Source organism: Sphaeramia orbicularis, chromosome 5 (genome assembly GCF_902148855.1).
Source record: "Sphaeramia orbicularis chromosome 5, fSphaOr1.1, whole genome shotgun sequence".
In the NCBI taxonomy this organism is placed as follows: Eukaryota; Metazoa; Chordata; class Actinopteri; order Kurtiformes; family Apogonidae; genus Sphaeramia; species Sphaeramia orbicularis.
Genome location: NC_043961.1, coordinates 26,001,847 through 26,020,848, shown reverse-complemented (window position 1 = coordinate 26,020,848; position 19,002 = coordinate 26,001,847). Strand labels below are relative to the sequence as shown.

The following is a 19,002-nucleotide window of genomic DNA, read 5'->3' as shown; positions in this document are numbered from 1 at the left end:
CTCAAAAAGTTATGGACAGATTTGGATGAAAATTTCAGGAAATGTTGATACTGGCACAAGGAACAAATGATTAAATTTTGGTGGTGATTGGTGGGGGGGGGGCACTGATCTGCCTTGGCAGAGGTCTGCGCTCTCTGGGTGCTTTTCTAGTTTGTAATTTGTTTTTGTTTACAACACTTGTAATACTGCAGATGCCTTTGTTAGTGAGGCACAGGTCTACATACTTGCTATAACTGTGTGTATATTTACAAGTGTATGTGTGTATATATAACAAAAAATGTCAATAAATATATTGTTAAAAAAACAAGTTAATATCTATTCTAATACATTTATAGAACTTTAAAGCTGACTTGATAATGTTCAGCGTTGTCTAACATGATGTACACAGTTAGATTTTGGGAGTAGAGTGGTAATCACAGCCTAGCTTTAAGCCTTCCTTTTGATCATCATTTGGGGATACAGCTTTAGAACATGGATCTGCTGCTAATCCTGCTCTCTGGTTTTTCTCAGGGGTGAGTTTAACCAAAAAAGAGACATCCCCATTGCACTCCCTCCGATAAAAGTAGTATGTCTCCTCTGGACTTCCTTTATTGTCATTTGTTCGACTTGATTTTTTATCCATCACTTCGCCCATCCAGTTGAGCAAACCATGAAAAATACTTGTCAAAATATCCTCAAGGTGCAAGTGAAGATATCTTGTTTTGTCCAGTCAAATGTCTAAACCAAAAAAAAATTCACTTTACCCAAAGAATGATGTTTTTGAGCATGAAACCATAAATGTACCAGTGATATAAATAGTCAGATTTTTCTATATAAGAGACATCCTGTTTTGATATCACATTACAAGTCATGCTCTAGTCTTGCAAATGTTGACAAACAGGTGAATGCCCCTGATAACATAAATGTAAGAATATGGTGAGCTATATACTGTATATCAATAGCACATGGCAGGCAAGAAAATTGTGATCTATATCAGGTGGCTGCACAAATCAAGTCTTACTAATTTTATTGTCTATTATCAGCCACTCACTATCAGCTGAACATGTAGCTACCACCGAGCTGTCTGTATTACTCAGTGAACTCAGACACCAAACTTGATTTCCTGATACTGGTCTCGAGGTCTGCAGTGAATCCTTGCAGAGTTTCTATCACATTTTAAAGGCCAGTCACCTGAACGATGTCTCTCTCCGCCAGTTTCCCCCGGGATGAGATCCTGATGTCATCACCATCTAGCTCCACCATCGCTGGAAGACACAAATTCACACACACATTCATGCATGCATGCACATACACAGTGTGAGAGAAAGCAAAGACAGACAGCTTTAAGGACAGAGACCAGACCAATTCAAAGGTATACACGCTTCAACATTAGAGCTGTTTGCACTCGCTACGGGTAGAATATGCTGTGCAGTACAGCCCAGATCTGCTTTTATTGCATGTCTAATCAACTAATAACTCCTTTATTGTCGTCACTGTGCAATTTAAAATCATCTGTACTAAACACTGCAAACCCTGCAATTAACCTCAGTCATTTCTTCTACAATTATGCCTGTATCCACCTACGCGTATCCTTTCTCCACTGACTCAAATGGGCTTGTACAGTAATTGTCTCTTGGGTATTTCTCTGAATTAGTGCCAGTGAGGTTAGAGCTGGTTTTAACTGTAATAGACTGTGGATTGTATAAATTAACATGTCAATGATCGGCTCATGTTTTAGACGTTTTACCAGACGACTAATACAGAAGGCAAAATGATCAAATATAGCAATGCTGATGTTTTAAAACACTACATTTTGTAAGTACTGGCTGTATACAATTACAACAATATTTATTACTTGCATCCATGCAGCAATTAAAAAAAATTAAATAATAAAATTAAAGTTAATGTACCGTCAAACTCAGCCTGGCCCACTCCAACTATGATGATGGACATGGGAAGCTTGGCTCCCTGCAGACAAAGAAAGGGGAGCAAGTGATGAAATGAAATGCACAGAAATGCCCTCCTTGCATTCACAGGTCTTCTAGATTACCGCTGACCTGTGATGGTCATTACCATTCATCAGACAACGTGGCACTTACACGCTTGCCCATGTAAGTTACAACCACATTAATGTTCCGTGTCACCTTTGTAACTAGCTGAATGACCTTTAAGTTAGAAAAGGGGCCCACAGAGGAACAAATTGAACAGGAAAAAGGAATCAGAGAAAGACTGTAGAGGAACAAGATGCTAATGTTGAGTGTCAATATGGCTATAAAAAGCCCTTTCCTTATCCCAGATGTTTTATGTCCCTGAATCCAATTTTCTGTCTTTCAAAAGCTCCCCCTGCTCATATCTGGTGATGATCATGCGGTGTCCCTCTGAATGCTGGTTATGAGCCGGAGAGTGGAGATTAAACTCTCTGATGACAGCCTCCTGAGATACAGGGCCAGCAGGTCAGCTGTCAGAGCTCCAGTTTCTAAAACTCTAATCTGAGCAGAAGCTGATTCCTCACATGAACGGTGCAACCTAAGATAACATCATATTCATCGCCAGAATTCCCGTCAAGGATTGACAAAATGCTGACCTGTAAAAAGAACCTTGTGTTGACTTTACAAATCCGGTGAATCTAAAAGGAAACATACATCCACAGGGAGGGAAAGAAAGTGATAAATTTGTTGGCAGAGACCTTGAGAAGGTCTTACATGGCAGGGGATGGATGGTGGAACTTGTGAGCTGGGAGAGGAGAGAGGGAGGAGGTGCCAACCTTATTCAGTACAGGCGACCGTCCTCAGTCGCCCACCCAGCCACTCCCAAACCACACCTCCAGAGACAGAGCTACTGCAGTGTTTACTGTCCCTAAACAGATGGAAACACTGGATAGGATGTCAGCCAAATACATAAAATCAGCTTTAAAATCACAGTAAAAAACAAACAGAATTTAGAATTCTGAAAAAACGCATAATGTTATGGTTGGAAAAGATATGCCATTTATTTATGGACTAGTAAAACTAATGTAATATCTCTAAACTGTTTTGATAATCAATACCAAAAAGTCAATTTTTCCACAAATATACTAAAATATTCCAAGTCTGTAGCTTCACTGGTGTTAGGATTTGACGTTTTTCACTGCTAATGTGTTTGTGAAGTAAAAAATAACTTAATTGTTACAAATCTACTTCATCTCAAGGAAATAATAACCTTCACTGTTTTCTATTTTAAGGCATTTTATTTGATCACAGATTATTACTCAAATAAGCATCTTTATGATTAGTTCTGGGCTGGAAATAAATTGATAGTGAAAATAATCTCTAACCATATAATTAATAATTGTTCAGTTAAATCACTTCAAATCATAAAAAAATACATTTTTCTCTAATTTAGCCTATTGCAATAAAAAAAGAAAAACACACTATTGCCCATAAACTTGGAAAATAAATATTTTTACCCTTTCTAATGAAATAAGTGGGACCATGTGATTTATTCTTGACACATAAAGTTTAACTGGGACTCAGTATGTAATCATTGTACCTGGTCAAAGGGGATTATTGATGTGTATAAATAGGAATAAAATGAAGAATGTGTCTGAAAATAAAATTATTGCAACGTTAAGGGCAACAGAGTATTATTAATATTACAGTTACATTAAGATACAATATTGAACAGATACTGACACATGCAAATACATATGCGTATATTGTGTGTATATTGTGTTTTTTACATTGTTCATGTTCAATGCCCAGTCAATGCTCAATGTTTTCTGTAGTCACATATTTTCACAAAGCCCTTATAACAATTAAAAAAAAAAAAAAAAAAAAAAAAAAAAAAAAAATATATATATATATATATATATATATATATATATATATATATATATATATATATATATATATATATATATATCTGGCACAAGACAATGTACTGTGACAAACCAGGCAGCCTCTTTTGCCACGGGGATGAAAGTGGTTTGTGTCGACATCACCTCAGTCAGAGCACATCAAGGCGATTATCAGTGTTCTACACAACTTGTCAGTGGCTGTCCTCCCACACACATGCACGCACGCGCACACACACACACACACACGCACACACACGCAAACACACTCTTGTGTACTCCAATGTACACTTGTGGGTGTGTAGTGTGAGACATACACACACGTTTAAACATCAAATGCAACCAAAAATAACCTGGCAATCCACCATGCCCCACTTTTACCATCCTGCTGTCACCCTCAGTGGCAGCCGAGATCCATTCTAATGAGACAACAAAACAAAGCATCAATCAGTATCCATTACTCCAATGACTCACTCACTGTGCCACTTAAATCCAAATGCCATGAGTGGGGTGTGTTCTTGCATATCATTCTGTGCACATGCACACATTAACTGGTTTAGTGATATGTGTTTAGAGAGGTGAATGCCCTGTTGACACACAGACTGAGTGAAAGACCATCACTCACTGACTGTCACAGAGCTCAGCACAGAAATGAGCTTAAGACAGCAGATTCAGGACACTTGTAAAACCAGCCACTCCTCACAGCAGAGACACCTCTGTGGAGCATCACTGTCTGTACTGACTGTTGCATCAAACTGATGTTTAACAAAAACTGTGCTGAAATGATGAGAACCTCTCATATTCAGGCCTTTTACTCCAAGTGTAATCACAATACAGGTTTATTATCCCTGTTGTCTGACAAAACACCATTGGATGAGTTAATATTCCTAGTAGTAGCAGAAGAATGCTAAACATTAAAATTAAAATGCTGGCACAAAAACAGGATTTAGGTTAAAATATTGGACTAAAAGTAATTTATTAAGGTTGGAGCACCTTTGGCATCATGGTTACAATAATAAAAAATCCTGCTAAAGTTTTGCAGAGCAGTGTCTCATCATCAAAATCTAAATCTCTAATATCTACTCTGTTGTGGGAACCCTGACCCTAGTTTAAGGTTAGTGTTAGGCTTATGCAGAAATATACAAGCTATTTTGCATTTAACATATAACATGTGACTGAAACACAGTCTATACAACATGTGTTTAAACATAGCTCAAATGTGACCCTAACTCTAGAAGGGGTCGTTGGTCACCCAGTGAATGTTAAATAAGAATTGAAGGAGTGATATTTTGCTTTTTTTTTTTTTTAAATGGAATTATGCATTTTAAAACATCTCCCTGTAGTCTACATAAACTGTAAATGCTATGCTTGGGTCTGAATTCTTCATTAATTCAACTCCACAGGTCCATCTTCAACCCTGTGTAGTTGTTGGCTGTGCTGCACTGTCCCGTTCAACCAACAACTGACCATTTTAGGTAAACGGCTTGAAGTTTGGACATATTTTTAGTATGGACTACAACTGCTGCTGCTAACAAACAGTTATGGTATACTTGGAGAAATGTTTGTCAGAAGTCTTGACCTTATATGTGCAAATGTCGTGATGTAACTAGTTATAGATGTAACAAATTAAGAAGGAATTAAAATGGGTTGTACAAATCCACTTGATTTCTGCCAAAATGAATATAAAGATAGCTTTGCAGAACCTGGGGGGTTCAAACTTTTTGAACTATTAGGGTCCAAATACACAAATAAATGTACCAAAGCCTAATAAAAGTGGGTTTAGCAAAATATGACCCCTTTAAATGAGATGTGAGGAAATCTGTTAAATGTAAAACCAACCATCAATGTGAGTGTTTCACACTGGAGAAACTGAACCCAAAATTGCCTCTTTTAAATAATATATGCTGAATAAAATATGTCTGAGAATTAAAATGATTTGAAATGGTGTTGGCATTGAAAATTATTTGGTATTATTTTGGTTGTTTTTTGGGAGCTTGGATAATCGTCACTAAAAATACATGTGTTCCACTTCCATGGTACTTGTTGCTGTACTGTCTGTTGTTGTGGTGACACTTCAACACAACACTTAACTAAATCACATAGTTGAAATGCTAACATGATTTCTTTTGCTTATGCAATAAATTGCTGCATCCAATACACAATAAAAAGTGATGACATGATACATTGCTGCATCCAATACACAATAAAAAGTGATGACATGATTGTGAATTGGTTTTGGTTGCTGGCATTGATAAAAAAGATGAAGCACATGAGATTGAAAAATAAAATGACAGAGATGAGCAAGGAGAGAAATCAAAAGTAGGATAGGATCGTTTTTACTGACAGAATGTGATGACACAAATATGGAGGGAGCAGATAAAGACAACAAAGACGTGAATCTGTGAGGGACAGTGAGGTGAGGTGAGAAGTCTGTGTGAGTGAAGTAGCATCATGGTGCAACAGGCAGCAAAGGGACCTGGACTGTGAACAGAGGAGGGGAATGCAGACTGACTGACAGGGAGTTGTTTTGGGTTTTTTTTTGCAAACTGATAAACCATTTATTCCCAAACTGGGACACCATGGAGGTACAGTGCTGAGGATGAGCTAGAACTGGAGAGCCAAACCTGGAAATTTCCTGCAACATCTCTGCACATTGACCCTAAAGATGTGACATCAACGCTGGCAAACTCCAGCAGAAAAGCAGAAAAACAAGTGGTGTCAGTCACAACAAACCCTGCCCCTCACACATATTGTAGTTTTTGGCATCAATCCAGCTGATGTCATCATGTCTATGTGTGTGCTGATGTCAGCATATCAATTGCCTCCAAGTTTGAAGTAAATTCAAACAAAATTGATGTTTTTATAGACATGAGAAATTCCACCCATTATAAGTAAATGGGAGAAAAAAAGATTGTAAAAATTAAAAAAAAATTTGAACTTTAACCTACTTTTCCCAAAATGTAACCACATCTATTCTGGGTCACTGGCAATCTATAAACCCAGTTTGGTATGAATTCAGCCAATAGTTTTGCTGCTACAAACATGTGAAATTTCACCCATTATAAGTCAATGGGGGAAAAAAAAAGATTTTAAAAATTCATAAAAAATTTGAACTTTGACCTACTTTTCCCAAAGGGTAGCTACCTCTATTCTGGGTCACAGGCAATCTATAAACCAAATTTGGTATGAATTCAACCGATAGTTTCGCTGCTAGAGTGTTAACAAACAAAGAAACAAACCAAACCAAAAACAATACCCCTTGCCTCCCCTTTGGGGGCGGGGTAATAATCAAAGACCCCTCACACACTGGACATACCCTCTTCCCCCACCTCCGCTCCAGAAGGAGATTCAGGACACTCAGAACTAAAACAAACACACTCAAGCATCGTTTTTATCCACAAGCAGTTAAATGTGCCCCCCCCACCCATTGATTGAACAACCACCACCCCCAGTGTAATAGACAGTGCAATACTCACCCTACCTCAGTGTAATAGACACAACACATGCACTTTGTTTTTCTTAATCTACCTTGTACAAATCGTATATTACCTCTATATATCCTTATTTGTTGTACTTATCTCTCATCATATTTAGCTTTTGTATATTTCAGTAGTTCTAGTAGTACTTTAGTAGCATATGTGTATTTAATATTTTATTCTGGATCTTTTGCTAATGCCTACATTTTTATTTAGTATTTTGTGTGATATTTCTATACAGTAAAGTGTTTTTGCTACTAAATAGATCAGAGCTGCTAAACTGATTTTCATTGTTCCTGTAACAGTGACTAAAAAAGGCTATTCTATTCTATTCTATTCTATTCTATTCTATTCTATTCTATTCTATTCTATTAGGCCTAAATTGTTCCTTTATTTATAGAGCACATTTCATGCACAAGGCAGACTCAATGTGCTTCACAACAGGTATATAACATAAAAACACAAAAAGACACACACAAAAAAATTAGTTGGGTATGAAAACAAGCAACAGTCAAATAAACAGTAGAAGAAGGGAACGGATTAACATCTATTCTATTCTATTCTATTCTATTCTATTCTATTCTATTCTATTCTATTCTATTCTATTCTATTCTATTCTATTCTATTCTATTCTAAAGATGTAAAATCACCTGTGTAACCATCCACCACTACAAGCTCACCCCAGATGTTCTTAAAGCACATTCAGGGTCTCACTTCCTGTCACTCTCCCTGCTCATTTTTCGAGATGCCTTCCAGCATGAATAAGTATGACTTCTACTACAATGTAACCTCAGCGGTGTGTCCTCCCTCGCCCCAGATCCGTGGAGAGTGAAAAGGAAAGCGTCAGGAGCGCCAGTTGACAGTCAAAGTGGAGGCAGTGAGATAGAGCAGCAGGCAAGATCTTAAAAGGAAGGTGTGGCTGTTCTAATGTTTTGACTAACAGTCGCAAATTCCCTTTAAATCCAGTCTGCTGGGTGTTCTGTGCCTGCGGCGAGCTGAAGAGGAGGAGGAGAACAGAGGCCGAAGAAGAGACGAGGAAGGGAAGCGAGCCCAAACCTACTATTTAAAGGTGAGAGCAAGAAAAAGCATGTGTTGTGGAAAGCTCAGAGGAATAAAGCACAGTATTGTGTTTTATTTACTGAAGAACCTGCATCTTTTCAAAAGCTGCGTTTCATAAATATGCTCCTTACAGTTATAAGAGTAGGGAGGAAACACATTTGTATCTTAAGGACAGTGATAGATTCATTCACAATATCAGTGTCCTTAGATGGAAAACCTGATGGTGAGGTACTACTGTGTAACTATCAGCTTAATCAGAAGTCTCTAATTTGATCTCGACTCAACTCAGTATGTCGTCTGTGCTGTCAGCCGTTATATGCAAGTCTGGCTTCACCGATTGCATAATAAGTGCTAACGTCACATGGCTCCAATTATTTATAAATTAGAGAAGCAAAGGCAGTAAACATCTGAGCTAGAAGAGGCTCAGTACCCACATTTTTCACAAAATACAAACTACTGTTCCAAAAGCAACTTCCATAAGTTAATTCACTGTAAATCGACCAACAGCAGATTTGTTAAAGTTTAACTGTTCAAATAATTTATAAAGAAAGAAAACCAAATCTCTGTTGCTTCTATTGAAAGGAATGTACGTATTTCTCCATTTAAAACAAAAAAAAAATCACTGGGTTTGGGACAACTAAATTCAAGAGTTATTATAGCAGAACAAATAATAGTCAAGCAAAAGTGATTTTTCACCCAAATATATCATTAAATGAATCTAAAAACACCACTACCTTTTATTGGGCTTCTGAACAGTGTTTCCACATTCACTATGGAGGCTCTACATGTCCAAATGGGTCTGATCTGCTGATGATGAAAAGCTAAGAAACTGCATTTTACCTGAGTAATTTGAACGCATTAATAGAATTAGTGTTTCAAAACATATTAAACATTTAAGACTGTAGATGATTTTGGTTGCCAACAGCTATTTATATCTTTGAGGATTCATTCTCTGACTACCATCTTCACTTCACATCACATCACATAACGATTCATTTTAGAGGAATTTTGCTCTAATGCCAAATGGGACTGGGTTTACTGTATGTTTCATCATGTATTCACTTGAAAAGCACAGCCCTTTCCCATCCTTACATTAACAATGGCCTCTTTTGTCTGGGCCATGTCAGAAATGACGCCATCTGTGATGATGAGGAGCACAAAGTACTGAGATCCATCCTGCACTGCTGCTGCATACCTGCAAACCAATACAGACAGAAAACAGAAGAATATTATTGCACTGAAATTCATCGAATCATTAACGCTTGGCATGCGCAAACTGATTAAATTATCTTTGTCACTGCTGTTGTAATACTCATTGAAATATTTCAAGCGTAGACACAGATTAATCACTCCAAACAATGAAGTTTAACACAAAGCCTGTTGAAATGTTTGATTCTCAGATTCGTTTTGTAAATATTTTTCCTTGGATTCACTTGTTCAAATGCTAAATAATAACTGGTTGTGTGTTATTACAGCTGCAGAATCCTGCAGGAGTTAAATCTGACTCCATTTTATCAGAATGGCATTTTTAATTACAACAGAGCATCGGTGTAATCAGATGGAGAATTGTTTTTTTATGGCTCAGCAAGTGAGGGAAAGCACACAGTGATGGGTGGAGGTGCATGCTGGGAACACTCAGGTGATGCCAAAGTTGAATACGTTCCAAAAAAAAGTGACAAATATATCAGTCTATGCTACAGTAATGGCTACATGATAGTGATCAGCTAAACTCATATTCAAGTATGTCACATCCTGTTTACTGTGTCTGGCAGGACTGATATTCTCAGTAAACCAGCAGCACAGGAAATCACCACAGCCAGCTGTCAAAATGTTGATGCAAGTGTGATTTTACTTTTGATAAAAAGCAGAGTTGTGGAAGACATACAGACATTATGCTTCTGCTGAGCTGTTGACAATAAACAGATCAATTACATATTTTTTATTTATTTTATAATTTATTTTAGGGATACACCGATACCACTTTTTTCCAGACCGAGTACGAGTACGAGTACTTACATTTGATTACTTGCCGATACTGAGTACCGATACGAGTACTTAATAATCCCATTCCAGTTGTTAGTTCCTTTTGTAAATGTGCTTTATTGTCGTTGTCATCAGTCTGACTGGAAAAAAGTGCTGCTACTGACATTTAACGTGTTGGAATGAGCGTTTCTCAATTAATCCACCAGGGGGCGTCGCTCTGAATTAACCATACTGCATAAAGACCATGAAGAAGAGTAAAGTTTTTTGAGAAGAAGAAGAAAGTCAATAATAACAAGCATGGAGACGACAGAGGCAACACTAATGTGATACTAATATTGCAGCGTTTTCACAGGTAAGGTTTAAAAGCTTAGCTTCAGCAGGTAGAGAAATGAGCGAGAAGTTTCGTTTTCACTTCTGTTGGCGGCGGTTTGCACCGCTCCGTACATCCGCTGGTATTCTCATTCTGTTTACGCATCCGCGAGCACCTTGTAAACGGATGGAATGTACGCAGAGGACGGACAGAACGCTGCGTCCGTGTCTGTCTGTGTTTTTAACGTTACTTGCAGTCAGCGTTACGTTTATCACCGTCATTTATTTAAAAAAATCTCCACACTCTTCACACTCCCCACACATTACTCCACCGCCGCGTACCTGCGGCACTGAAATGTGAACGTCACACCGCCGTAAGTGGTATCGGTGCATTTGTATCGAATTACTTTTACGAGTACGAGTACACACACTGAGTATCGGAGCCGATACTCGTATTGGTATTGGTGCATCCCTAATTTATTTATTTTTTTTTAGAAATGCACAAAACCATAGCCACTGTAGCTATGACAACCTCTAAGATATGCTTTGTTTTACAAGGTCTTGTCTGCTCGTACTGATCAATACTTTTGTTGGTTATGGCCAAAATGTGCTGTAGGCATTCAGTCGGCTTCACTATTGTTGCTTTATCACTAGTGCTACACACAACCAGGGTGCGACTTATTGGGGGGATCACCCCCCCCCCCACCTCTTGTTTTTACATCCCTACTTCTGCTCAATAAATTTTATCCTTGGGGGGGGGGGGGCAACCAACTAACTGAAATAACAGGCAGGTTGTGACAGTTTTCTTACACCTATATCCTACATTACTGGCACTAATGTTCACCTGAACCGAACTGTCAGCAGTCTCAGAATTCACAAACATCCCCATACATTGGGGCACTGTAAACGGGGTGGGGGGGGTGGGGGTGGGGGGTGTTAAACGTGACAATTTCATGGGCCCAAGCATTCGTGGAGGGCCCATATAGCAGTGGAGGGGGTCCAGTGGATCCAGGTTAGAAATTGTGAAAATTTTGTGTAAGGTCCACCGTGTAATAGAGGAGTGAAACCCAGGCTGGGACTTGTCCTTTCACGCCAGCGTTAGTTAGGTTAGTTCTGGACCGCACTCCCACGTAGATAACTACTGCCCCCCACTCCAACTACAACCCCCCCCCCCCCCCTCTGGTTTTTGACAAATCGCACCCTGCACACAACTATCACTTATAGTCAACTGGTCATCATTTCATTCATGCCAAATGCTACACTAGAATCTGTGCCTTTACAAAGTTCCTTTCACTTATAAAACTGCCTCATATCTCCGCTCAATGCTTAACTCCTATAACTTGCGCTAAAGCAATTTTATCCACCTGCACCTCCTTCGGCATCTCCTTCCACTTTGCTGCTTCCAGTGACTGGAATCAATTACTCATCCCATTTTCCTCTTTCAAAATCTCATTTCAGTCAATAGTCCATGATCACTGCACTTGTCTCTAATTGTTACCTGGGTTTAGCACTGTATATTGTGATTTTTAAAATTACATTTGGTATGAGACGTCTGACTGCTGCCTCTTGGTAATGTCGTCATTGTAAATGAGAACTGGTTTCAAATGGACCTACCTGGTAAAATAAAAGTAAAATAAATCAACAAAAATAAACATACTGAAATCATCCTAAAACATAAATGTGGGATATGTTTTGAATGTGCTGAAAGTTGCAAGTAATTTCTATGCAAGAGGTTACTTTCCCTAACAAATACACAGTGGAACAGAAGAGTAAATCATGAATAGAGGTGTGGACTAGTCATGAGGGATGAATGAGACAATGTTGATCTACATCACAATAAATATTTGAAAACAATGCAGAAAGCCTGTCTGAAAGCCTATTACACACTATTGTCTTTGCAACTGTGCCTTTGTGCATGAATTTTGTGTTTTGCTTTACATAAATGATAATCATAAATCTGCATAAAAAGTGGCAAAAATAAAAGGAAATAGAGTATCCCCATATCTGACTTAATGTGTCCCCCAATACACAATGGGTATTACTGTTTTTAGTCATTAGGATTTTAATAGGTGTGTTGATCCAAATACTGTTACACTGTTAATAAACTTGACAAAGAGAGGATTTTTGGAGTTTCAAGTTGATAAAGTACAGGGGTTGGACAAAATAATGGAAACACCTTAAAAAATCAACAAAATATAATTTAATATTGTGTAGGTCCGCCTTTTGTGGCAATTACAGCCTCAATTCTCTGAAGTATTGATTCATACAACTTGTGAATTGTTTCCAAAGGAATTTTTAGCCATTCTTCAGTTAGAATACCCTCCAACTCTTTTAGAGACGATGGTGGTGGAAATCGACGTCTTACTTGAATCTCTAAAACTGACCATAAATGCTCAATAATGTTGAGGTCTGGGGACTGTGCCGGCCATACGAGATGCTCAACTTCATTAGAATGTTCCTCATGCCATTCTTTAAGAATTCTAGCTGAATGGATTGGGGCATTATCATCTTGAGGTGAAGGTGTTTCCATTATTTTGTCCAACCCCTGTAGGTTAAACAGCCACGTGTGCAGATCCTCAGTTGAATAAAACAACAGTTCTTTTTCTGCAATTGGAAAACAAGTATAAACTGATGCATGAAACACATTGAATTATTCTTTCACCTTGCAACATGGTTGACCACAGGGGCAAAGTTGGTTGGTCCGTACAACTGCACAGTCTTCAGACTCTGGTGGTACGCCTCTAAGATGCCCTCGATACCGTTGCAGTAAGGATTTTCCATGTTTCCATTCTGAAGAGAGGAAAAACACCCGGACAGGCAGCAAATCAGTTCAAGTCCACTATAAATATATGATAGTTGGATATTTTCAGATACATCCCACACTTAGGTGGTTTCTTGCCAGTAGTTTGAGGGTTGATCCTTGGTTATTTGTCAATTATATGTGAAGCTATAGCCACTAGATGGTTAATTTAGCCTAAATTATCTTAACCCTAAACCACAAATACGCTTTTATGTGCCAAAAGGTAGATGTAATATTTCAACCCTTTCATGCATAGTGGTCACTACAGTGGACAGCTATTCTATTGATGTTCTCTTGTATGTTCATGGATTTTGTTGTTTTAGTTCCATATCAGCCAACATGCATCATACCATACACTGCAATTCAGACCATTACTGTAACTTTGCTATTCTTGATAAACCTGATCTGCACTAACATGTTTGAGTGTAAATTAAATACTTGTTATTGTTATTAGACTGCAATTAACAGTTTTTTTTTTTTTTTTTTTTTTTTTTTTTTTTTAACACAAAAGTTGTTTTATTTTTGCATATTATCTCCATGAAGTGAGTAGTGACAAGCATTAGAGTATGTCAAAATGTGAGAAAACATCAGATTAGCAGCATTAAAAATGTCTTTATTTCATAGATTTCTCACAGTATATCAGTAAATACATGTTTCTTTGCTTCAAAAATGAAATGCATGGTGTCCAGCTTCAACTCCATGAAAAATAGGCTCATAAAAATTTTTCAATCGCATTGTTTTTTTAACGTCTAAAGAGGAATAAAAACACTCTTGATTAAGGGTCTCATAATTCATGCATGAAAGGGTCAAATAAATCTATGTTTTGCATTAAGCCAACAAATATTCCTGTTCTCATCTTACTCTTAGTAAACAATTTCCTAAAATGTCTATTATGTTTGTAGTCATACATAAAAAAAACATAAATAGCCTAAAGCTGAGCTAGATGAACAAAGTGTTGCAGTTTATTAAAGGTCAGGTAGCGTGAGGTTCACTTCACCAGTGGAAATTCATGTGACACCCGTCCGTCGGGGGGCAGTTTAGCTCCAAAGCCGAGAGCAGGGAACATCTTGTCACTGTCATAGTCCTGAATGATCTCCCCGACAGCCTTCAGGGCCATGGCATAGGCATTCAGCTGGTACGGGTTCATGTAGTGCAGCGAGGTGGACTGGGAAGGGTTCCCTGTTGAGATCAATGGTGTCACATTATCACCACCATGGGAAGGTATCACCTCTTGGATGCTAAATATTACTGATGCAGCATACACACACAACATTAATATTTTTTTCCCTTGGAATTTATCAGGTCAACGAGGTAGTGTTATTGTGTTCAATCCAAATGTGATAAATTATAAACTATTTTAGAACTTAAACTGGCAGAGAATGGATGTCAACCTCCAGATGACAAATGAAAAGAACATTTAGAGCCTAATAAAGGTCATTTACTGTGACTTTTTCCAATGTCCCTAGTGTAGAGACAGATGAGTGTTAGCAGCACAGTTGGAGGGGTTTTGGAAATGTCTCTGAAAACATTGCGATTGCACTCGGAGTACCAATATTTATTGACATCATATATCAGGAATTCTGCTGCTTGGCTCATCAAGCTGTGTACTCAAGTCAGGATTGGAAAAGACATGCTAATATAATTTTCCTTTAGTAATTAGAAAATCAGAGACCCTCCAGCATGGTGGATCTTACAAATCAGCTCCTTAAAACCTTTAAACATACTCCCAAGGATTCATGATACAGATTCAGGTTTTTCTCAACAGTTGTTTTGAAGTTGGCATGGATTTATTATTTGTTTCTCTTTTATGTCTGATTGGTGGAGCCTGGAGTCATTTTAGTCATATTTTATCAGGTATCGACAGTTTCCATTATGTTGCATGTTACTTTGCTTTATTTTTTGCCTGTTAAAGTGGCAGTTATGAGCTTTTTGCAAAACATACCTACAACTGCAAATAAAGTAGCGTAATGCGATTTCAGTTCAGTGTCATTATCTGTTATCAGACGGAGTATTAATGAATCGAAAAGGAAACATGAATGATCAGTAACTGGGTGCTTCTATTAAACTGGTCCCTAAAAACAGGACATGGGGGCTAAAAATTCAAACTAGATGTAAACTAATGTTATGAAGCAAGTTTGGAAGCACTTTGGGTCTATTTTAAAATTAAATACTTACTGAGATAAAACAGAAACTATTTTTCAGACAAAACACATTTTTATATTATTTTACATTATATTAATACAAAAATCTGTATGTACCACGGTAAAAAGGACACGAAAATTACGTGCTACTATTTTTTTTAATATCTCTTTATTCTCTCACAGGTACATCTTGTGATTTGAACTAAGTATGTGAGGCAGAGTGTTTCACAAAAATTACCGCTGTTGCAAAATCATTCGTGATTTATATGTGTTGAACTGGGCAGGTTCCTCATGTAACGTCAGTGGACACGATGGGTTACATACAAAACCTGGAATGAGACTGCAGATTCATGAAAAACCCGCATGTCTGGATTAGAAAAACCACTAGGATCATCAAATTTAACACACTGCCTTTATTTATAGCGGTATATGAGACCATTTCAAACCATGTGGTCCAGATAAAATGCAATGACACCTAGGTAGTTTTTCATGTCCCAATTTTGGTCCTGTTTTTGGCCCCAATATTTGATTAAAAATTCATTAATTTTGGGATGGCTCAAAACAAGAGTATAATTTTTTTGTATTTATCTGAGGTCATCATTAGGTACATCCTGGGGGGAAATACATCTAAATTTCTCTTTTATTATTGGGTCTAAAAATCTGGCAAAATGCCAGGTACCAAAATGAACCCAGTTTCATAGAAGCACTCAACTGCAAATGCCAAATCTGAAATCAGCATTCAAAGATGATAGATTTAAAACTATGCTCTTAGTTTTGGATCATCTTGCAAATCAGTAAGAAACTGATTGTGTTGCAACATATTGTCATGTATTGTGCGTGACTTTATCAGAGAACAGCAGCTTTCATTTCAGAAAAAAAACACAACGTCATAAGCTGCACTTTCTCCCAATGGTCAAAGATTCTTCAGAAAATTCTATAATCCGGATCCACATCCAGAGCTGAAAAAGTAAAACGTGCTGTAGATTTTGATTTCCAGGTGCAGACAGACACACGGACAGATGAATCTAACTGCAATGTAATTATAATCCACATTAATGAATCAAAAAATCCATAGAGAGCAGGCTAATGTATTCAGGCTTAATTAATTACGGATGCGATATAGTGTAATTACATTAAAGTGAAGCTCTCGTATGTAGAAGACTAATTTTAATGTTGTCTTTTTCTGGTGGCTAAAGTTAGCCACCACTAAGACACATTTATTCTGGAGTAAGCTCCCACTGTCGAGATAATGTCTCAAGTACTACAAGTACTTAAGTCTCTGGGGATAATAGCAAACTAATGATTCTAAGAAAATCCCTTGAAAAACAAGCTGCCTCCTTGTTAAACCACACTTACACATTTTCTGTTTCTATATGTGTTAAGTACCGAGTATTAGATGTGTGGGTGTGCAGGATTTGAAGTTGTTTAAGGATGCTTTTGGCAGAGATAAACACAAGCAATGAGTGAATTATGATATTACTGAACTACTCTAATGCTAATTTTAGACTAATTTTAAAAATATCACATAAAATTGCCAACAATCATGTATAAAGACTTCTAGAAGTTAATAATAAATGTACTTTGTGTAAGACTGCACAAAAAGTTAAATTTTACTTGTTATATGGTTGCCTGTATGGTAGAACATTTTGGAAATATCTTGAGAATTGTGTATTTTGCAAAGAAACACATGTATGTTATTGAAGGGTATATGTAGTCATTTATCTTCAATACAATAATGACATTTTATGCACTACTATTACTTTATTAAGGACATTCCATATTCATTTAACTAAATTCAACATTCTTTTAAGTCATTGTGAATTGAAAATTTATTTTATTTTGAATTTCATAACTTTAACTGCAGCTAAAATATACTTAGAAGTGTTTGTTTTAAGAGGTCATAACTAAATTTTATTTTTTATTTTTTGCATATTTTTTTAAATTATTATAAAATTGGGCTCTGTGGAGTATTTCATTAGACATTTTTTTTAATTGTTAAGAATAAAGAGCTCTGAAGTTTAACCAAAGATGGATTATAGAGATATGAACAGAATATATTAAATCCAATGGGGGTTGAGGCTAATGAAGGTATAAAGTTATTACCCAATGTCATTATCTTTGCTAAGTTGCCATTTGTTGATCCACAGTTCAGACTAAACTGTGAAAGTTTAACCCTGTTCAGATGATTCCACACAGATCTTTCATGCAGTTATTGACAATATGAACCACATAGGATGCAGAGGAGATTTGTGGTTTTACTGTGGCTATTTTGTGTCTAAAAACCAAGCTAAGCTAACAGAGCTATAATGTAAACTATCAGCTGATGCTGGATTTGAAGATAATAAAACAGTGTTATTTTTACTGAAAAATAACCATTTATTTGAAGACAAAAACTTGATGATACCATAATTTGGATGTGTGAGCTTTATATTCATTTAGTGAGTCAGTCAATCTATGGATATACAGCGGTGATTCATTAATGGTTCTGGTGGTCTTATGTGTGTTCTGGTACATGACTTAACCCTGTTGATAGTTTGAAATATCTATACTTTATATCACCCCTTTAAATGAACTAGTGTGATTTATATAGACACTCATATGTTTTTTTTTTTTTTTTTTTTTTGAAGATATTACTCTTTTAGACATATGTGTAATGAGAAATCAATCAGTCTTTTCAGGTAGGCTGGTCAAAACTAATGAATAGAGGGTTTAAGTGTTCTAACACCTGCTAAAACCATTATTTAGTACATTTAGGGATAAGAGTTGTCCATTAAAAGGCTATCACTCAGGTTACAACGTCTATAGAGTATGTGTGTCTACTTGTGTGTTTGTGTGATTGATTCTGAAATTGGACACGCCACAGTCAAAGAGCACTACTATCTGTTGTTGCCCCCATCAGACACACACACTCACACACTTTGTTGTTAGTATCACTCACCATTAGATGCTGTGAAATCAATGGCCACAGTGAAATTGATCTGTGTCCTATAAGGTAGATGGAGAGGAGGACATGGTAGAGGAAAAAAAGAAAAAAAAATCAACGACTAAGACCAGCAAGTAATAACAACATGCCAGACTTCATTAAACATCAGCGCCCTCACCCTGAGTCTCACACACACACACACACACACACACACACACACACACACACACACACACACACACATTATATACAATCGTATGGCATTTATTTTTGAAGATGACAAAGTTGGAAATGGATCAATATTTCATATTCTCATCACCATTTCTTTCCTTTTTTTCTCATTTTGATTCGGACACAAAGTGCACTAACTTAGCTATCAAACAAGATTTAAGCGATTAATCTATTTATCTGACTTTTGAGGATGAGGAGGAGACAAAGAGGTGCTGAGGAGCCTCTGAGACACTGAGCTGGGTAACAAGCAATTAGACTGATGGAGCACT

The 19,002-nt window shown here is 37.1% G+C and overlaps 1 protein-coding gene across 2 annotated transcripts in view; it reads right to left on the bottom strand.

The window, feature by feature from the left end:
* cpne5b (copine Vb) overlaps positions 1-19,002 on the bottom strand; it is a 157,718-nt gene that overhangs the window by 3,869 nt on the left and 134,847 nt on the right. For both annotated transcript variants that reach the window (XM_030135190.1, XM_030135188.1), the window contains 6 exons: positions 18,518-18,564; positions 14,436-14,617; positions 13,301-13,428; positions 9,439-9,541; positions 1,890-1,947; positions 1,171-1,244 (listed from right to left, as the gene is read on the bottom strand). In XM_030135190.1, the coding sequence (XP_029991050.1) occupies positions 1,171-1,244; positions 1,890-1,947; positions 9,439-9,541; positions 13,301-13,428; positions 14,436-14,617; positions 18,518-18,564 (592 nt within the window). The remainder of the gene's footprint in view (positions 1-1,170; positions 1,245-1,889; positions 1,948-9,438; positions 9,542-13,300; positions 13,429-14,435; positions 14,618-18,517; positions 18,565-19,002) is intronic.